Source organism: Pantherophis guttatus, chromosome 2, assembly GCF_059756535.1.
Source record: "Pantherophis guttatus breed Tessera chromosome 2, ASM5975653v1, whole genome shotgun sequence".
NCBI lineage: Eukaryota > Metazoa > Chordata > Lepidosauria > Squamata > Colubridae > Pantherophis > Pantherophis guttatus.
The window spans coordinates 138496986-138511526 of NC_142064.1; the positions used below are offsets into that span (position 1 = coordinate 138496986).

Consider the following 14541-nt stretch of genomic DNA (forward strand, 5'->3'; position numbering starts at 1 on the left):
GGGCTGAGAGAGTAACTGTCCCAAAGTCATCCAGCTGGTTTTCATGGCTAAGGTGGGACTTGAACTCACGGTCTCCCATTTTCTAGCCTGATGCCTTAATCACTAGACTAGTTGTCAAGCATCTGAATATAAATCACATGACCATGGGGCAATGGTCATAAGTGTGAAAAATGATCATAAGACCCTTTTTTCAGTGCCGTTGTAACTTCAAACCATCACTAAATGATCTGTTATAAGTCGAGGACTACCTGGACACAATGGTGGAACACAGTTCAATAGCATGAAAGACAACTACCTGATTTGTTTTAAAGTCAATTGAGCTGAGAGGAAGTTGCATTTCTGCATGATGACATGATCTTACCTTGCCCCTGTGGAGCCATCCTCATCTCCACAAGAGGGTGAGTAATTCATTTGAAACTTATCAATGAATGTAGCAGAGCATTTAATTATTTCGCATATTGGGACAGGAGAATTATTGGCCATCAGGGAAAGCTATCCCCATAATGAAAAACTTGCTTTTGTTTCAGACTGAAGCTGCCTCCAGAGCAATGCATTGTCTACAGTCAACAAAGAACAGTCTCTCTCCTCTGAATCTGAACCTTGGTTGTTTAAGGGTAAACTTCTTTCGATTTTTTCCCGAGTTAGGAAAAGAAAACCTGTTCTAGAATTTGGAAAAAACGTATGATGGCTTTCATCAGTAAAATGCTGTGAGATTCTACTTACTCTCAATTGTAGAAATGACCCATAGGAATCCAGTTTTATCCAGGAAAGAAAGGCATGGTCCAAAAGACACATGGGTTATTGGAAACTGATTATCCCAAGAAATCCGGAATAAAGGCATATTCTCCTGCAACACTCCTAAGTAAGGTTTTAGTTTGGATTTGTGCAGGGTGTTCATTAATCATGTAACATGGTTTGGGCAATTATTGGCATATAGCATCGTGTGTGGTGAAAAAAAGAGGGCATTGCCAGGGTTTGTTGGACACCTGATGAATAGCTTAGCCACATGACATTTCTATTTTTCAGTGCAGCCAGAGGCCAGAGTCAGTGACAGGAATGCTTCTTGGCACGTATGGTTTAACTTCTGCACTTAGTTTTCCAAAATTTCCAGTTTTTTTTTTTTTTTTTTTTTGAAAAGGAACCTCTCTTGTCTAAGCGCAGGCACTAGGACCTGGCGGAACGCAGGCACCCTAGTCCTAGATTCCAAGCTGGCTTGCTTTGGTGACGTAAGCCAGAAGCCCTGTCTCTCTCTCTCTCTCCCTCTCTCTCTCTCTCTCTCTTTTTTTTCTCTCTCTCTCTTTCTGTGTGAGTGTGTGTGTGTCTCTCTTTCTCTTCCCCCCTCCCCTCCCTTTCCAAGCTCTCTAACATTTAAGCGAAAATGCTGCTTTCTGTGCCTCCTCGTGCAGGAATTGCCACTTTTGGCTACAACAAGAGCAACAAGAAGGTAAGGAAGCCGTCCACCCCGTGCCCCCCCCCTCAACCCCCGCTTCCTATTTCCCAAGATCTTGGAAACGTCCTTGGCTTAAACAGGGAGGATAGGTTAAAAAAAAAGGGGGGGGGGGCTGCGAAGGTTTTTTTTTTTTCCCCCACTCTTCCGAAAATCCTGGTACCGCAGGGGGAGGGGGTGGTGGCAGCGATGAAGGAAATTGGGTCTTTCCAGTTTTGGGGAGACTAAGAAGGTTGCCTTCTCAAAAGGGGAAACAAATCTCGGGGGTTGGCTGATCTTAGCTCCGTTCCCTTGGTGGAAACCAGCCCCTTGTGTCGTCCCCCCCCCCCCCCCCATATTCGGCGAGCCCTCTTGCTCAGGCCGGAGTGTTCCCAAGGGCGAGTTTTCAGTCCGGAATATATATATATATATATATATATATATATTTAAAAAAAAAAAATTAAATTCACCAAAAAAAAAAAAAAAAAAAGGTGGGGGAGGGAAATGAAGCAGAAGAGCCGGGGAGACGTTGAAACCCAGGCAGCGAAAATCCCATTTCACAGCACACTTGCTGACTTTCCACGGACATCGATAGTCTCTACGTTCTTCCCAGCACCCCTGGATTCAAGGACTTTGCCGTGGGGAAGCGAAGGAGGCGATGGGATCCCCAAGAGACTGGGGGTGGTCTCTCTTGTTTCTGGAAAGAAGTCGCAGTAGAGAGAGAGAGAGAGAGATTTTTTTTTCCCTTTTTTTTTTATTTTTTAAAGACGTGGGCTTCAAGTCAGAATCACGCCAAAGGGCCTGGTTTTTAACCCTCTCCTGATGCTTTCCAGGGTGAGACAAGACTTCTGAGCCCACCCCTCACTGGGTGTTCTCGAGGGTGGGGTTCCAGGATGTGGTTTCTATGGCATCCATGTGTTCTCAGGCAGCCTGTGCCATAAACAAGGCTCCTCTTCTCTCCCCCCCCCTTTCTGTCCGTCCGTCCCCCCCCCGCCCCAAAATGTCTCGGGAACGGAGACAGGAGTATGTGTGCCTAAGAAGATGGAACCTCCCGCTTGTAGGAAGCTGTAAGGGAGTTGTAGCAAATGTGTTGGCCTGGGGGTGGGTGGGGGGGGGTGGGAGTTGTGTGACTACCCCCACCCACAACCAAGGCTATCGCTGGAAACCTGAAAGGCCTTGTCAGCTAAGGGAAAATGCAGGTTGGCTAGCCTGGTTGGTTGGTTGGTTGGTTGCTTGGCTTGAAGATTGGGGCGTGGATTAGTTTCCCCTGTGGCAAGAAGTGTGGTTTAGTGTGGGTATAGGGCGTTGAGGCTCCTAACTTATCTCTCCGCCGGGGTTGGGAAGGTGGGGTGCAAAGGCAGGAATTGAGAATCAAGACTTCCAGCATTTTGAAGAGCTTATCTCTATTGTTGATTCACTGAATGACCTTGTATGCCTATGTTGTGAATTTAAAAGAAACGGGGGTGGATGGGGAGGGGGTGGGTCGGAGGGGGGAGGGACTTTCTGCTTTTTTTTTTTTTTTTTAAATTCCTTCGTGTCCTCTCCATAGTCAAAAGCAGGAGCTGACGGTTTTTACAATCAATGAATGGGCACATTAAAGCCACTGTAATAAAGAGGATGGGCAGGAACCTGACAAGTAGGAGGCAGGCTAAATTTGGATTATTAATTGTGTTTGTCCATATTTGGGGTGGGCATGGATAGCAGCAGAAGGATTTCTAGCTTTTTTATCCTCCCTGGGCAGCCTGTCTTTGAACCTGGGTCACATTTTTTAAAATTTCTCATTCTGATTTATTTATTGGATGATGGAAATATATACAAGTAGGCAGGCTGAACTTATAGGATGGTGGAAGAGAGATGTGGGCCTGAAAAGCTCAAGAGAAGATTTTTGTATGTCATATGCTGTTTATGAATATGCACATTCGCATGTCCTAAAAGCCCACTTAAGGACAAAACCAGCAGGCATCTTTTAGATTTGAAGTAAAGTTGCAGTTACTTCTGCAGGTTTGTGTATAAGGATGTACATGTCTCACTTTTCCCACCACGTGAATCCAAATTATATGTGTAAGTTGCATATGTGATTTTAAAAATGTCTTCATTATATTGCTGTATTTCTAGAGTGTTTGTAATCGAATTTATTTGGGCTAAAATTTGGTTTTATGGAATTGGTGCATGTATAAGTGCCTATTTTCTAGCAATTACCAACAGTAAGTATGGAGGAAATGCATCTTTCTGTGCACTAATGAACAGGTGTAACTGTGATATAGGTGTGCAATCCCATTTAGATATTTACAATATTGAATTTGTATGACAGCAAAGATATGGGTGTGCGTATCTGTACATAAATAGAATTTGATCAGGCGAAGTGTCACAATATAGGTATACAGATACATGTCTAGAAATGAGTCTGATGGTATTTGTGCATGGTGGTGATTTGGATCTACAACAGGAGTGCACCATCTGTGGGCTGGAGAGTTGCAGGCTTGCCTGGCATGTCAAGTGCAGCACTCCAAAGGGGCTGGGCCGAAATCCCCTGAAGATCTTGTGAGTCTGAAAAGGTCTCTGCAAAACTTGAAGCACCAATTTTGCCCCTTCCCCTTTCCTCTCCAAATTACTTAAAAAAAAAGAAAAAAAAGGCCACATGTCATGCTCTGGCAGCGTCAATATGGAAGGCTGGTGGGCTATTGATAGACAGTTCCTTGGCTGTACCTTTGGCTCCACTGAAGTACAATATACAGATTTTACTTCAGCTGAAAAACTTCAACTTTCCCATCACAAAGGTGCTCCTTAGAAATAAATTTCATTAAAATCAACGGATCTCTGTTGGACTTCAGAGCCAGTTGTAGCCAGCAGAAGCTTTAGGTGCAATCCCCAGAGCCCTTGCAAAATTTGTGACCAAATTGCAGTTGTAATTTGTTACAGAAGTGGAAATTATCAAGTACCTGGGGAGTAATCCCATTAACTGTTTTGAATTTACATTGAGTTAAATTGGAATTAAATCCGTTCTTGTCCTAATTGAGGGAGAAAGAGGGGGTGGGAAGCATGTTTAGGATTGTAATGGTAGCCAATGGGTGTGTGCTGGCTTAGGCACAAAAACTGATTTTAAGAAAGGTCTGGGTTTCATCCTGTGATTCTCTGAATCAGGTCTCATATTGAGGTTCTTTCTGTTCTGAATTCACGACCCCATTTGTGTGAACAATATTACTCTTAAGGTGTATGTTAATTGAAGAATCTTCCTTGATTTGGAATAATACAAAATTATGGCTCTTAGATTATGAGAAGCTATTTTAAATACAGGTTCATTCATTTTCATTGTTTACCTGAATGCAAGTAACAGAAAGAATGCCATTGTATGCAGAGGAGGAGATCTCAACCTGCATATCAATGGCACTGGCCTTTTGTGAAATCGGATTAATAATGAACTTGGTGGACATGTTTCTCTCATTACTCTGTTGTGGAAATTATACATTCAGTTTGCTTTACCATGGATCTGCTGTGTCTGGTGTTAGCATCAACAGGAGTCACAACTTGAGCATCCATCTGAGTCTTGACCATGTTCTTAATAACCATGACTTAATTGTGAGCTGTTAAATAATCTTTTCCGTCATAATTTTAAAACCACACGAACTACACAATGCCTTTAGTGCAAGGTACAGATTCACCTGACTGGATTTCTCAAGCAATTTGGGCCTAGAAAAGGGGGTTTAAAATTAAAAAAATTTAAATAAAATTTTATAAATGTTGGTTGACTGGTTGGTTTTCATATATGAATATCCTTATCAGATCTAAAAGACATAGATGCTTGTTGTTAGCTTCTTTGTCCAAGTATATACCTGTAAGAAAACAATGGATTAGTTAGTATCTAGTGGTAGATACCAATCTAGTATGGTTGAAATAAATGCATGAGGTTATCTAATCACAGGAGCAAAATTACCTATTCTGGATATATGAACGAACTCTGAGATAAAATCTATACTCAAGATTCTTGTTTCATAATTTAATTATTATTGAGGTATGTCTTTTTATACCATCTGCTTGTGAGAGGACTTCAGGGCTTTAATAAAGTTAAATCAATAAAGTATAACTTCTTCAGCTCTTAAAACCCAAAACAAGTGGATCTTCTCTGTCCCATTATTAAGCTGATAGCATTTCTTTTGTAGAACCAACTCTGTCCTTTCACATTTTCCTACAACATCCTGTTTACCCACTTGTTGGAACATCCATGTGATATTTTTGAGATTTTATTCTCTGGACTCTTTTTTTGAAATTGACTTCCCTCAAATGAGGTACCGCACTGTATGGCATCCAATTGAGTCGACTTTTAAAAGGCCCTTAAATGTATCTTTTGTTCAGCTTATTTTCAGAAACTTAGATAATGATTCTTTTTGGCTACAATACGTTATGATAATGCTGGGGTTAGATAATTGTTAAATTCATGCACTTATTTTTGTGTGCTCGCTTAATTGCTATGTGCTTCTACTATGCTTAGATATAGAAATTTTGTTTGCTATCAGACAAAAGTACCACTACCAGTACTACTGGGGAAACTAGATTGAAGGATAGTGATGTTCATGAACATCATGGCTGAGTAGGAATGTGCACTGTATATGTTTTGCATGTTGAATATTAATCAGTTTTCAAGCCTTGCCTTTCATTTGTTCGTGAACTGGTCTGGTCACTTTCCCTTCTTTCCCCAAGCATTGCATTGCATTTATTTCTTCATCTTACAGATGCATTCTTCACGTACAATAGAACCTCTGGTCACGAACACTTCTGACAACGACCAAATTGGGTTCCGACCAAAAAATTCACCTTTTTTTTCCCCAGCCAATTTCCCCGTCCGCACCATTTTTTTTTTGTAAGCGCCAAACTTCCAAAATTAGGTTCAGATCATGCCCAAATCGGTTTGCGACCAAAGTTATGGAACGAATTATGGTCGTGACCAGAGGTTCTACTGTAACTGCTTTCTTTAATTTATAATAAACGGGCATTGTAAAGCATCTATATTAAATTTAGAGGAGTGGATGGGGTGCATGTTTAGTAAGTATTGTAAAACATTGAGGTTAGAATCCCAACCCTGTCTGACACTTAACTAGGTGTCATTTCTTTAACTTTTCATTTTTTAGATCTATTGATTAAAACTAGTATTATTCCCAGACAGCTTGGCAACAGATTTGGAAGAACTGAATTAGGCATTTTCCTCAATAGTCTCTTCTCTGAAATCGTTATCTTTTTGTTCGTTTACTTTTTATGGTACATCCTAGCAACTTTCATTTTATTTCATTTTAAGATTTCTTATGTTATCCCTTTTCTTTCACTTTGTTATTATATTTGTGGCATTTTAAAAAGTAAAATGAAGTACAATCACAGCCCATTCCTACCTAGTTTGTATGGACAAAAGAGTATTAAATTTTCTAAGCCTCTTGTATCTTTAATTAAAACATTCTCTATTTTCAGCCCATTTGATCAATTCAGATGGATAGGGGTGAAAGATTAATGATGAATCCACTACTGTATTGCCCCTTGAATAGCCTCTGTTAAATTACCAACATTCAATGGAGAAATATTTAATTATTGTTTAATTTAGTTAATTTTAGAATACAGAAATCCTATTCTGACAAGAAATGAAAAAAGTAATCTGAATAAAGGGGTAATACAACTTCCGTTTTCTTGCAGGTCAAAACTGACAGAGCAATTAAAAGAAGCTAGTGTATCACTATTTTTTTTTCTTAAATTTACTGGAAGTCAGAAAACTAATGTATTAATTAAAGTTGCACTGTTTGCTTAAATACATATAAGAAGGTCTTTATACAGAATATGTCTTTGCTAGATAGAACAGCATTTTAAGAAATGATTATATGGAGCCCATGTTTTAATCCTACTTTCTTATAGTTGCAGAAAAGCAAAATTGCAGGAATAAACTAACAGGAATATTAGTATCTCCCAATTTATTCTCCCTGAGAGATTTTAGGAAATAAAGCGGTAAAGCACTTTGTATGTTCTAATGGTTTATATAAACATGGAGTGGTGATGGAGTTGTCAGCTTTATGAGTGATAACTAATGGGTAGCTTCCATAGTCAAATTTTCTTCAGTTTGAGTTAGTAATGCTGAATGTTTACAGTTTACATTTCTTCTATTCGGTGGTTCTTTAAATGTATATTATATGACATAAGATTGTTATATATTCTGCCATTTCTCACAGCCCAGCTTTTTGTGCATATAGCTGCTTTTTTTCTTGCTGTAACAAAGTTCAGTGTCAAACATTTTCCGCATTTTGAAGTATGTGGGTATGCAGAACATCTATGATCATCTGCTTCAATCATGACTATTTCCACAGGTACACTGGACATTACTTTTTTTTTAAAGTTATTTTTTAAAGGTATTTTTTGCATAAATTCAAAACCCATTTTGATTCTCTGAAGACTTGGCCAATGTCTCTGGGCTTTGGGTATTGTTGTGCCCAGTGATTGGGCATTTCTTTTCTTTTCAAATAGCCTTTTCCAAAAGTTAAAGAAGGGTTACTGTTCAAAGAGTGTACATTTAATGACAATGGAAATAGGTTCCTCAGTTTTATTCGTTGTTTGAGAAGATTGCTTGAGCATAGGCCCGCAAAAGAAATCTATGTGAACTGATGCCTCTCTCGGGATATATTCATTCTTGGAAAGTCTTGGTTGTTTTTGGCTTTATTTATTCACACCCACTGCCTTCCAAATGGTTATTTTCTCTGATGTCTCCGATCAGAGGTAATTAAGATGCAACAAATGGTTACTCTTACGGAGCTTTGAATGGATTGCTTTTGGTATCCTGCTTTTCCTCTTGGAAGCTTAGAGATGGGGAAAGGAACCTTTGTTTGGACTCAAATCATAGCAATCCTCTCATTTCCATGGAAAGACTGGACCCTTCCCTAAGGCCAGCTGATCGTTTCCTTTTGGAGAAATCAACTTTCATTCTGCCTAAAGAGTTTCCAGGCTTTTAAGTCGCTTTGTGAAATGTATTTCCATTTTTTTCTGTGAGAGCTCAATTTTTGTTGTTGTTGTTGTTTATCCTAACTGATTCAGTGAGTTGTCTGTATGATTGGAAAACATACTATTTAATTCATATATTCATTAATTCTCAGGGAGGTCAGGATATTATTATTTTATCCCGTTTTTATATATGGTCCACACCAGGTAGCAAGCATACCTTAATACTCCTGTTTTCCCCACAACAACAATCCTGTGATTTGGGGTGAGAGAAATTGACTGGCCCAAGAACACCCAGCTGGTTCCCATACCTAAGGCAGGACTAGAACTCACAGCCTCCTAATTTCTAGACCAGCATCTTAAATGTTACACCAAACAGGTTCTTGTACAAATTTTTTATTATATAAGTTATTTTGTTATTATATTAAATATACCATAATTAATATAATTATACAGGTTATTACACAACTATGTTTACATGTGAGTTTGTTTACATTAGTTGTCAGATTGATGACCTGCCTTTCCTTCAAGAAAACAATATTATTTCATGATGTCTTCCAAACAATCCCAGGAAGGTAGTCATAATTGCTGAAATAGTATTTGATGGTATCATCCCAACGTTTTTGTTTTTTTTTTTGTTATCCAAAGGGGAAATCCCAATGCTTCATTTCTTTTTCATTATGAAAATAATTTTTCCTTAACCCAGGAATTTTGGAAAGTTACTTCATGTTTTATCCTTTGGACTGAGCACAGCTGCTAAAAATAACGGGTAGGGCTTAAGTACATGACTTTTGAGTTGTATGGGAATTTTGTACTTGAGGACTTGCTGGTTGAAACAATCCTATGTTGTTCATCCATATGTTTCGGAGGGATGGCTCTTCCTATAATCCACCATAGCCTGAGACAATGCAGGTAGTCCTCAATTTAGAACCATTCATTTAGTGACTGTTCAAAGTTACCATGGCACTGAAAAAAGTACCTTATGACCGTTTTCACACTTAGGATAGTTGCAACATCCCAAAGTTCACGTGATCAAAATTTTTGGTGCTTAGCAACTAACAATTGCACTGTCCAGTGTTATGTGATCATTATTTGTAAACTTCCCAGCTGGTTTTCTGCAAGCAAAGTCAATGGGGGAAGCCAGATTCACTTAACAACCACATGGTTCATTGTACAATTACCGTGATTCACTTAACAGTGATGAAAAGGTTGTAAAATGGGGCAAAACTCACTTGACAACTGACTTATTTAGCAATGGGAAAAAAATGAAAACAAAAACAGACATTTATGATTACCAATTTAGTTAAGTTCCTCATCCAACTAAGATTTTACTATTATGTCGCATACTATTCCAAGCTCTATATGTGTTCATGTTATCTATTATTCTGTATTAAACTGGCATCTTTCTTTTTTAATCCTTCCAAAGTAGGCTATTTAAGTAGGTATTATCAACTTCTAATTAGCACCTGAATCTGCAAGGTACGAATTAGTTCATTCTGAATATGGATATGCAAAAATCAAATTTCTTAAGTGTTGCTAGAAATGAACTTGTCTACCTAACTTCTACATCTGCAACATTGCTTTTGCATTAAGTGCAAAATATTGGGGAAATGGAGCAACACCCACCCAATGTCAGATAGATGAACCTCTGGGTGCATATTTAACTCTATGTGCTTGTTTAGCCTCTAGCATCATCATCATTTAATGACACTTTTGGTCCCCACATAGACTTCACAGGCTTCTTTAGAAAAGAAAAATGGATGGGCGGCTGTTTAAAACTTTACCCATTGGCCCAGAGGAAGAAACTCAAAGATCAGCCCCAGGGGTAAAGAACAGTGTGTGTGTGTGTGTGTGTGTGTGTGTGTGTGTGTGCAGTGCTCCAATAATTAACAGCCTTCTAGTAATTCAGAGTTGGGTTGACCAGACATGCTCACTTGTAGCAACCATTTCGTATCTAGGCAGCCTTCCCCTCAGCTGCCATGGTTTCATTTTCCAGAAGAGCTCATTAATTCCAAAGAAATGGGGGCCTGTACCTGGATCCTACCAGATCTTTCTTGCTTTTTTGTCTATTAACCCCATCAGTGGGAGAAATAGATCCCACCAGCCTGCTGGAAGCAAGTTTATAACAGTAATCCAAGCCAAGGCTGGTTGATTTTGTTGTAATGAATATTTCGTAGTATATTTCATTTTGCATAATAATTTCCTTCCTTCCTTCCTTCCTTCCTTCCTTCCTTCCTTCCTTCCTTCCTTCCTTCCTTCTTTCCTTCTCCAAAAAATGAGGCCATCAAAACATTCTCTGAAACTATCCAAAGTAAAACAAATCAAAGATTAAAGATTTTCCAATAAAATAGAAATCAGCAATAACAGCCAACCATCACCTATTACTCAAGGATGACATCACAAAACAGTTTTTGCAACTCTTCTAATTTTGGGGGGCCAGATCTCTTGATGGAGATTGTTCCAAAGGGTGGGACAGCAATTGCCGGTTTTCCAGCCCAAACATTCAGAGAGGGAGAATCTGAAGCATGTCTTGTTTGTGCAGTTTGGTCTTCAGGGAAGCAAAGATTATAAATAAAAAAAAATCCTTGATACAGGTATTGTATGTAGGTTATCACCATCTGGGCTGTGATCATTTCTCAGAAGAAGGAGAAAGGATAATCCCAAAGGGGAGGGAGATTTTTTTTTTAAGTGAATCCCTTGTGTGGTAAGTAGGAATGATCTTGGGAGGGAGAGTGCAGATGGTGGGTAGGATGTAAAAGAATTCAGCCCCAGGAGATGATGGTGTGAGAAATGTTTGAGAAGGGACCTTTCTTAGTTTTCTGGAGAGTAAAAGGAAATGAGGAAAGAAATACTTTCAGTCTTGGAAGATTATTTTAATGTAAATTTTACAGTGAAGATAGAGTAGTACTTCTGGTTATGCTTCTTGTCTGGACTATCTCAAGAGGCTAACATAGCAGTGTAACAATGAGGGATTGGTGGGAACATTAGGAATTTGTTGTCACAGCTCATAGGCTGACCCACCAACTCTGAGCAGCGTGCAACTCCTCAGTACATAACAATTACATAGTATTCCTATGAAGCAAGGAGTCATGAATACATTGACAAATATAATGAGCCCAATCCACTGAACTGAGAGGTAATCACAACAACCCAACCCCTGAAAGTTGATGAAACACCCAGGTTTTTGCCAATTATCTGAAAGCCAGGAGGGAAGGGCTGATGGTACAGCTGAAGGAATGCTAGGTGGGGTGGGGCAGGATGCTGTCACAAAGTGTCTGCTGTTGGAAAGTGGGATGAGGTGTGGACTCCTTTGTTGGATCCAGTTTGCTGGATATTATCTTTATTGGATCTAAATGAATCTGCATTATTAGACCAGAACTTCTTCCAATCCTCAGTTGCAAGTTGTCTTCTTTTGAATCCAAATGACTTAAGATCTTGACATAGTGCCTCTATTTGCTTTTTTGCCCTTCTCCTTCCCAGTTCTTTCTTTTCTGGATCATCTCTTTTACGACTGTAAATTTGAAGACCTGTCGAAACTTATTGTAAATCAAGTGTAGCAATTTCATTAAAATGCTTTAAATAAATAAATATTTGTAGAATAAAGTTTATGAACCTGGGAAGATTTTCTTACTAGATTATACTCAAGAAAAGGGCTTAGTATTTGTTGGTATGCATTTGCCCATAAAATGATGTGTCCAAACATGAAGTGTTATGAAACATATTAAACAGAGGCAATGTGTGTCCAGAAAGAGTCAGTGTTAGAGAGATCTTGATAAGAGAGATTAATTTTTAAAAATCATAACTTTTCTCATAGATTTCTCTGGGAATCCTTAAAAAAAAGACATGTTTGAATAGTCTGCTTCTCATTAAATGTAATTCTAAAGTAGGGATGGGTGATTTCATTTTTTGTCTTTTTAAAGAAAGCTATATAAAATGCTACAGAAAATATTATATTGCACAAAGAACTGCATGAAATCCTTTTTGCCCATACTTGATCATTTATTATATATAGACCCGAGAAGAGTTCAGAAGAGGGATGCTGGGCAGTTAGGGTCAAATCTTTTATCTATGGTGCTGAAAGATATTGCAGCCAATAAAAATAGGAGAACTGAAGATGGCAGGTATCCTCCCAATCTAATGCCCTCTCATTGGAATCCCCAAAGGTGCTTTTCCACCTTTTGGAAAAGCACTTTTGGGATAACCATGACTCGGATGATTGAGAATCTCTATAGATATTTCTCACTGGAATGAGTATGCAGTAATGGTAGCTAGAAATTTCTTCCTAGTCCTAGGAAACACCTAGGATTAGGAAAATGTTTTTTCTCTTTTTCAAAAAGTCCAGGTAGGTTGAGAGACTCCCAAGAAGAAACTATCTAGGGTATGAGTTGGGGATGGGGAAGAGGGATGCTGCTTCAGAAGAACCTTTATTTTGCCACCTCTCCTCCAACTGAACTCATTCTGTTGGCTGAGAAAGAGGCACAAGTTCTTTTTTCCCCATCTCAGGAAAGTCTCTCTGTATTTTCCGCTAGCACCAAAAGACAGTCTTGCTGCTCTGGGGAATGTCAAGAGGAGCTGAGCAGTCTTCTCCCCTTCTGCATTAAGGGAATTAGAATTCCTTCTGGCTGGGAGTTCTCTGGCTGTTTTAGGTCTCAGAGAGCAAGAAGAAAACCGTGATAAAAGTTACAGATAATCCTCATTTGCAAAATGACCTATCCATTTAAGGATTGTGGAACCAGAATATAAAAATATTTCCATTTCTAAATGTTTTGAGCTCCAGGCACTTTGAGTTCAAAACAGTTGTGTTTACTGACACCATTCTAGTATTCTTACTACTCCAGAAGTATTCCAAGCTTGAAATAGCTCTGTATGTGTGAGAGCAGCTTGAAAGAGACTAATTTGCGCTTGAAATGTTCGAATTTGAAACAATTTGCACGACACAGTGAGGAACCTTTCTTTCTGATTTCTCAATTCTTCCTTTGCCCTTAGGAGCAGATCTGGGGTATGCAGAGCCCTGGTGTGGGAGGGAAAATTCACTCCATTCCCTCAATAAAGGCATGCTCTACTATTGGGTTACCAGATTAGAATTTGTGAGAGTAATTTACTATAGTTAAGACAGTTTGAAAAACTTTTCAAGGATTGAGTATTTTCAGGGGTTGAGCAGCAAATTATGGGCAAAGATCAAAACCAGGGTTTTTATATTTTCATCTAAAATCTAATTAGATGTTGGTGTTCTTGCCTGACATTTTGTGAGATTCTTAGTTTGAACTCCAGCATTTTATTAGATTTTTCGCCATTATAATTTTTTGAAATTTAATTCTGATGTGTCTGTGATTTGCTATCTACTGGGGATGTGTAAAACTTATCAATTGAGAAACATAATGTTCCAGAGAAGTCTAGAACATTCCATTCCCTCTCTGGACTATGCTAAGGCTCTTGCCAGGACCAGTCCAGAGGTTTCCGGAAGTCCTCCTGAGAACAGCCAGATCCTGGTTCTCTGGAATGATCCTTTTCCAAATAATGAGTTTTTGCATAATCCAACTTTTTGTAAATGTCTTAGATACTTTGGCATCTGCAGGTGTGGTTTTTCCACCCTCGGAGAAATCCCTGCTGTATTTGTATCCACATTTTTGTATGGGTGAATAAGATATATTCATGGATTATAGATACCGTAACCCTGGTCACACAATACACGTGCCTTTTAATGGTTCAGGTCTTACTTTGTTGTAAGGATTCTGTCACACTATTATGTTTCTTTGTCTACCCTAAGAACAAAGAACTTTTGTGTGATGGGGCATGTGCCCTCAAGGAACTGAATGTCTGCGCTGCTGCACACTTCAAAGCACCTTCATGGTTATTTGCCCATTTAGGAAATAAACGTCTTGGTCTGTACAGAACTTGTTTTAGACAAAAGCAGCTCTTGCTAATCAGCAGCTGAGTCCTGTCCCAATGCAGAAAGCAGTGAGAGGCGCAGTGTTAGGTTTGGGATTACACATAAGATCAGAAAGCATATTCAGGTGATGATGTGCAGGAATGACAGGGATTTTCTAGGTGACTACAAAAAGGAAATAAGGGGGAAGAGATTCAACAGCTAGCTTTAATGGGGCAAGAAGGCAATGGAAAAGGGAAAGTTGTCAGAGGTTTATCAACTCGGGAAT

The 14541-nt window shown here is 39.0% G+C and overlaps 1 protein-coding gene across 12 annotated transcripts in view; it reads left to right on the forward strand.

Moving 5' to 3' along the window:
* Positions 1-313: 313 nt before the first annotated feature.
* Positions 314-14541, forward strand: part of RBMS2 (RNA binding motif single stranded interacting protein 2) — a 68521-nt gene continuing 54293 nt past the window's right edge. For 4 of the 12 annotated variants that reach the window (XM_034412390.3, XM_087886894.1, XM_087886888.1 and 1 more), the window contains exon 1: positions 1174-1444. In XM_034412390.3, the coding sequence (XP_034268281.1) occupies positions 1379-1444 (66 nt within the window). In that variant the 5' untranslated portion in view covers positions 1174-1378. Of the gene's footprint in view, positions 399-527; positions 615-1173; positions 1445-14541 lie in introns of those variants that run through there. The other 8 variants (XM_034412391.3, XM_087886896.1, XM_087886892.1 and 5 more) reach the window with 4 other exon arrangements.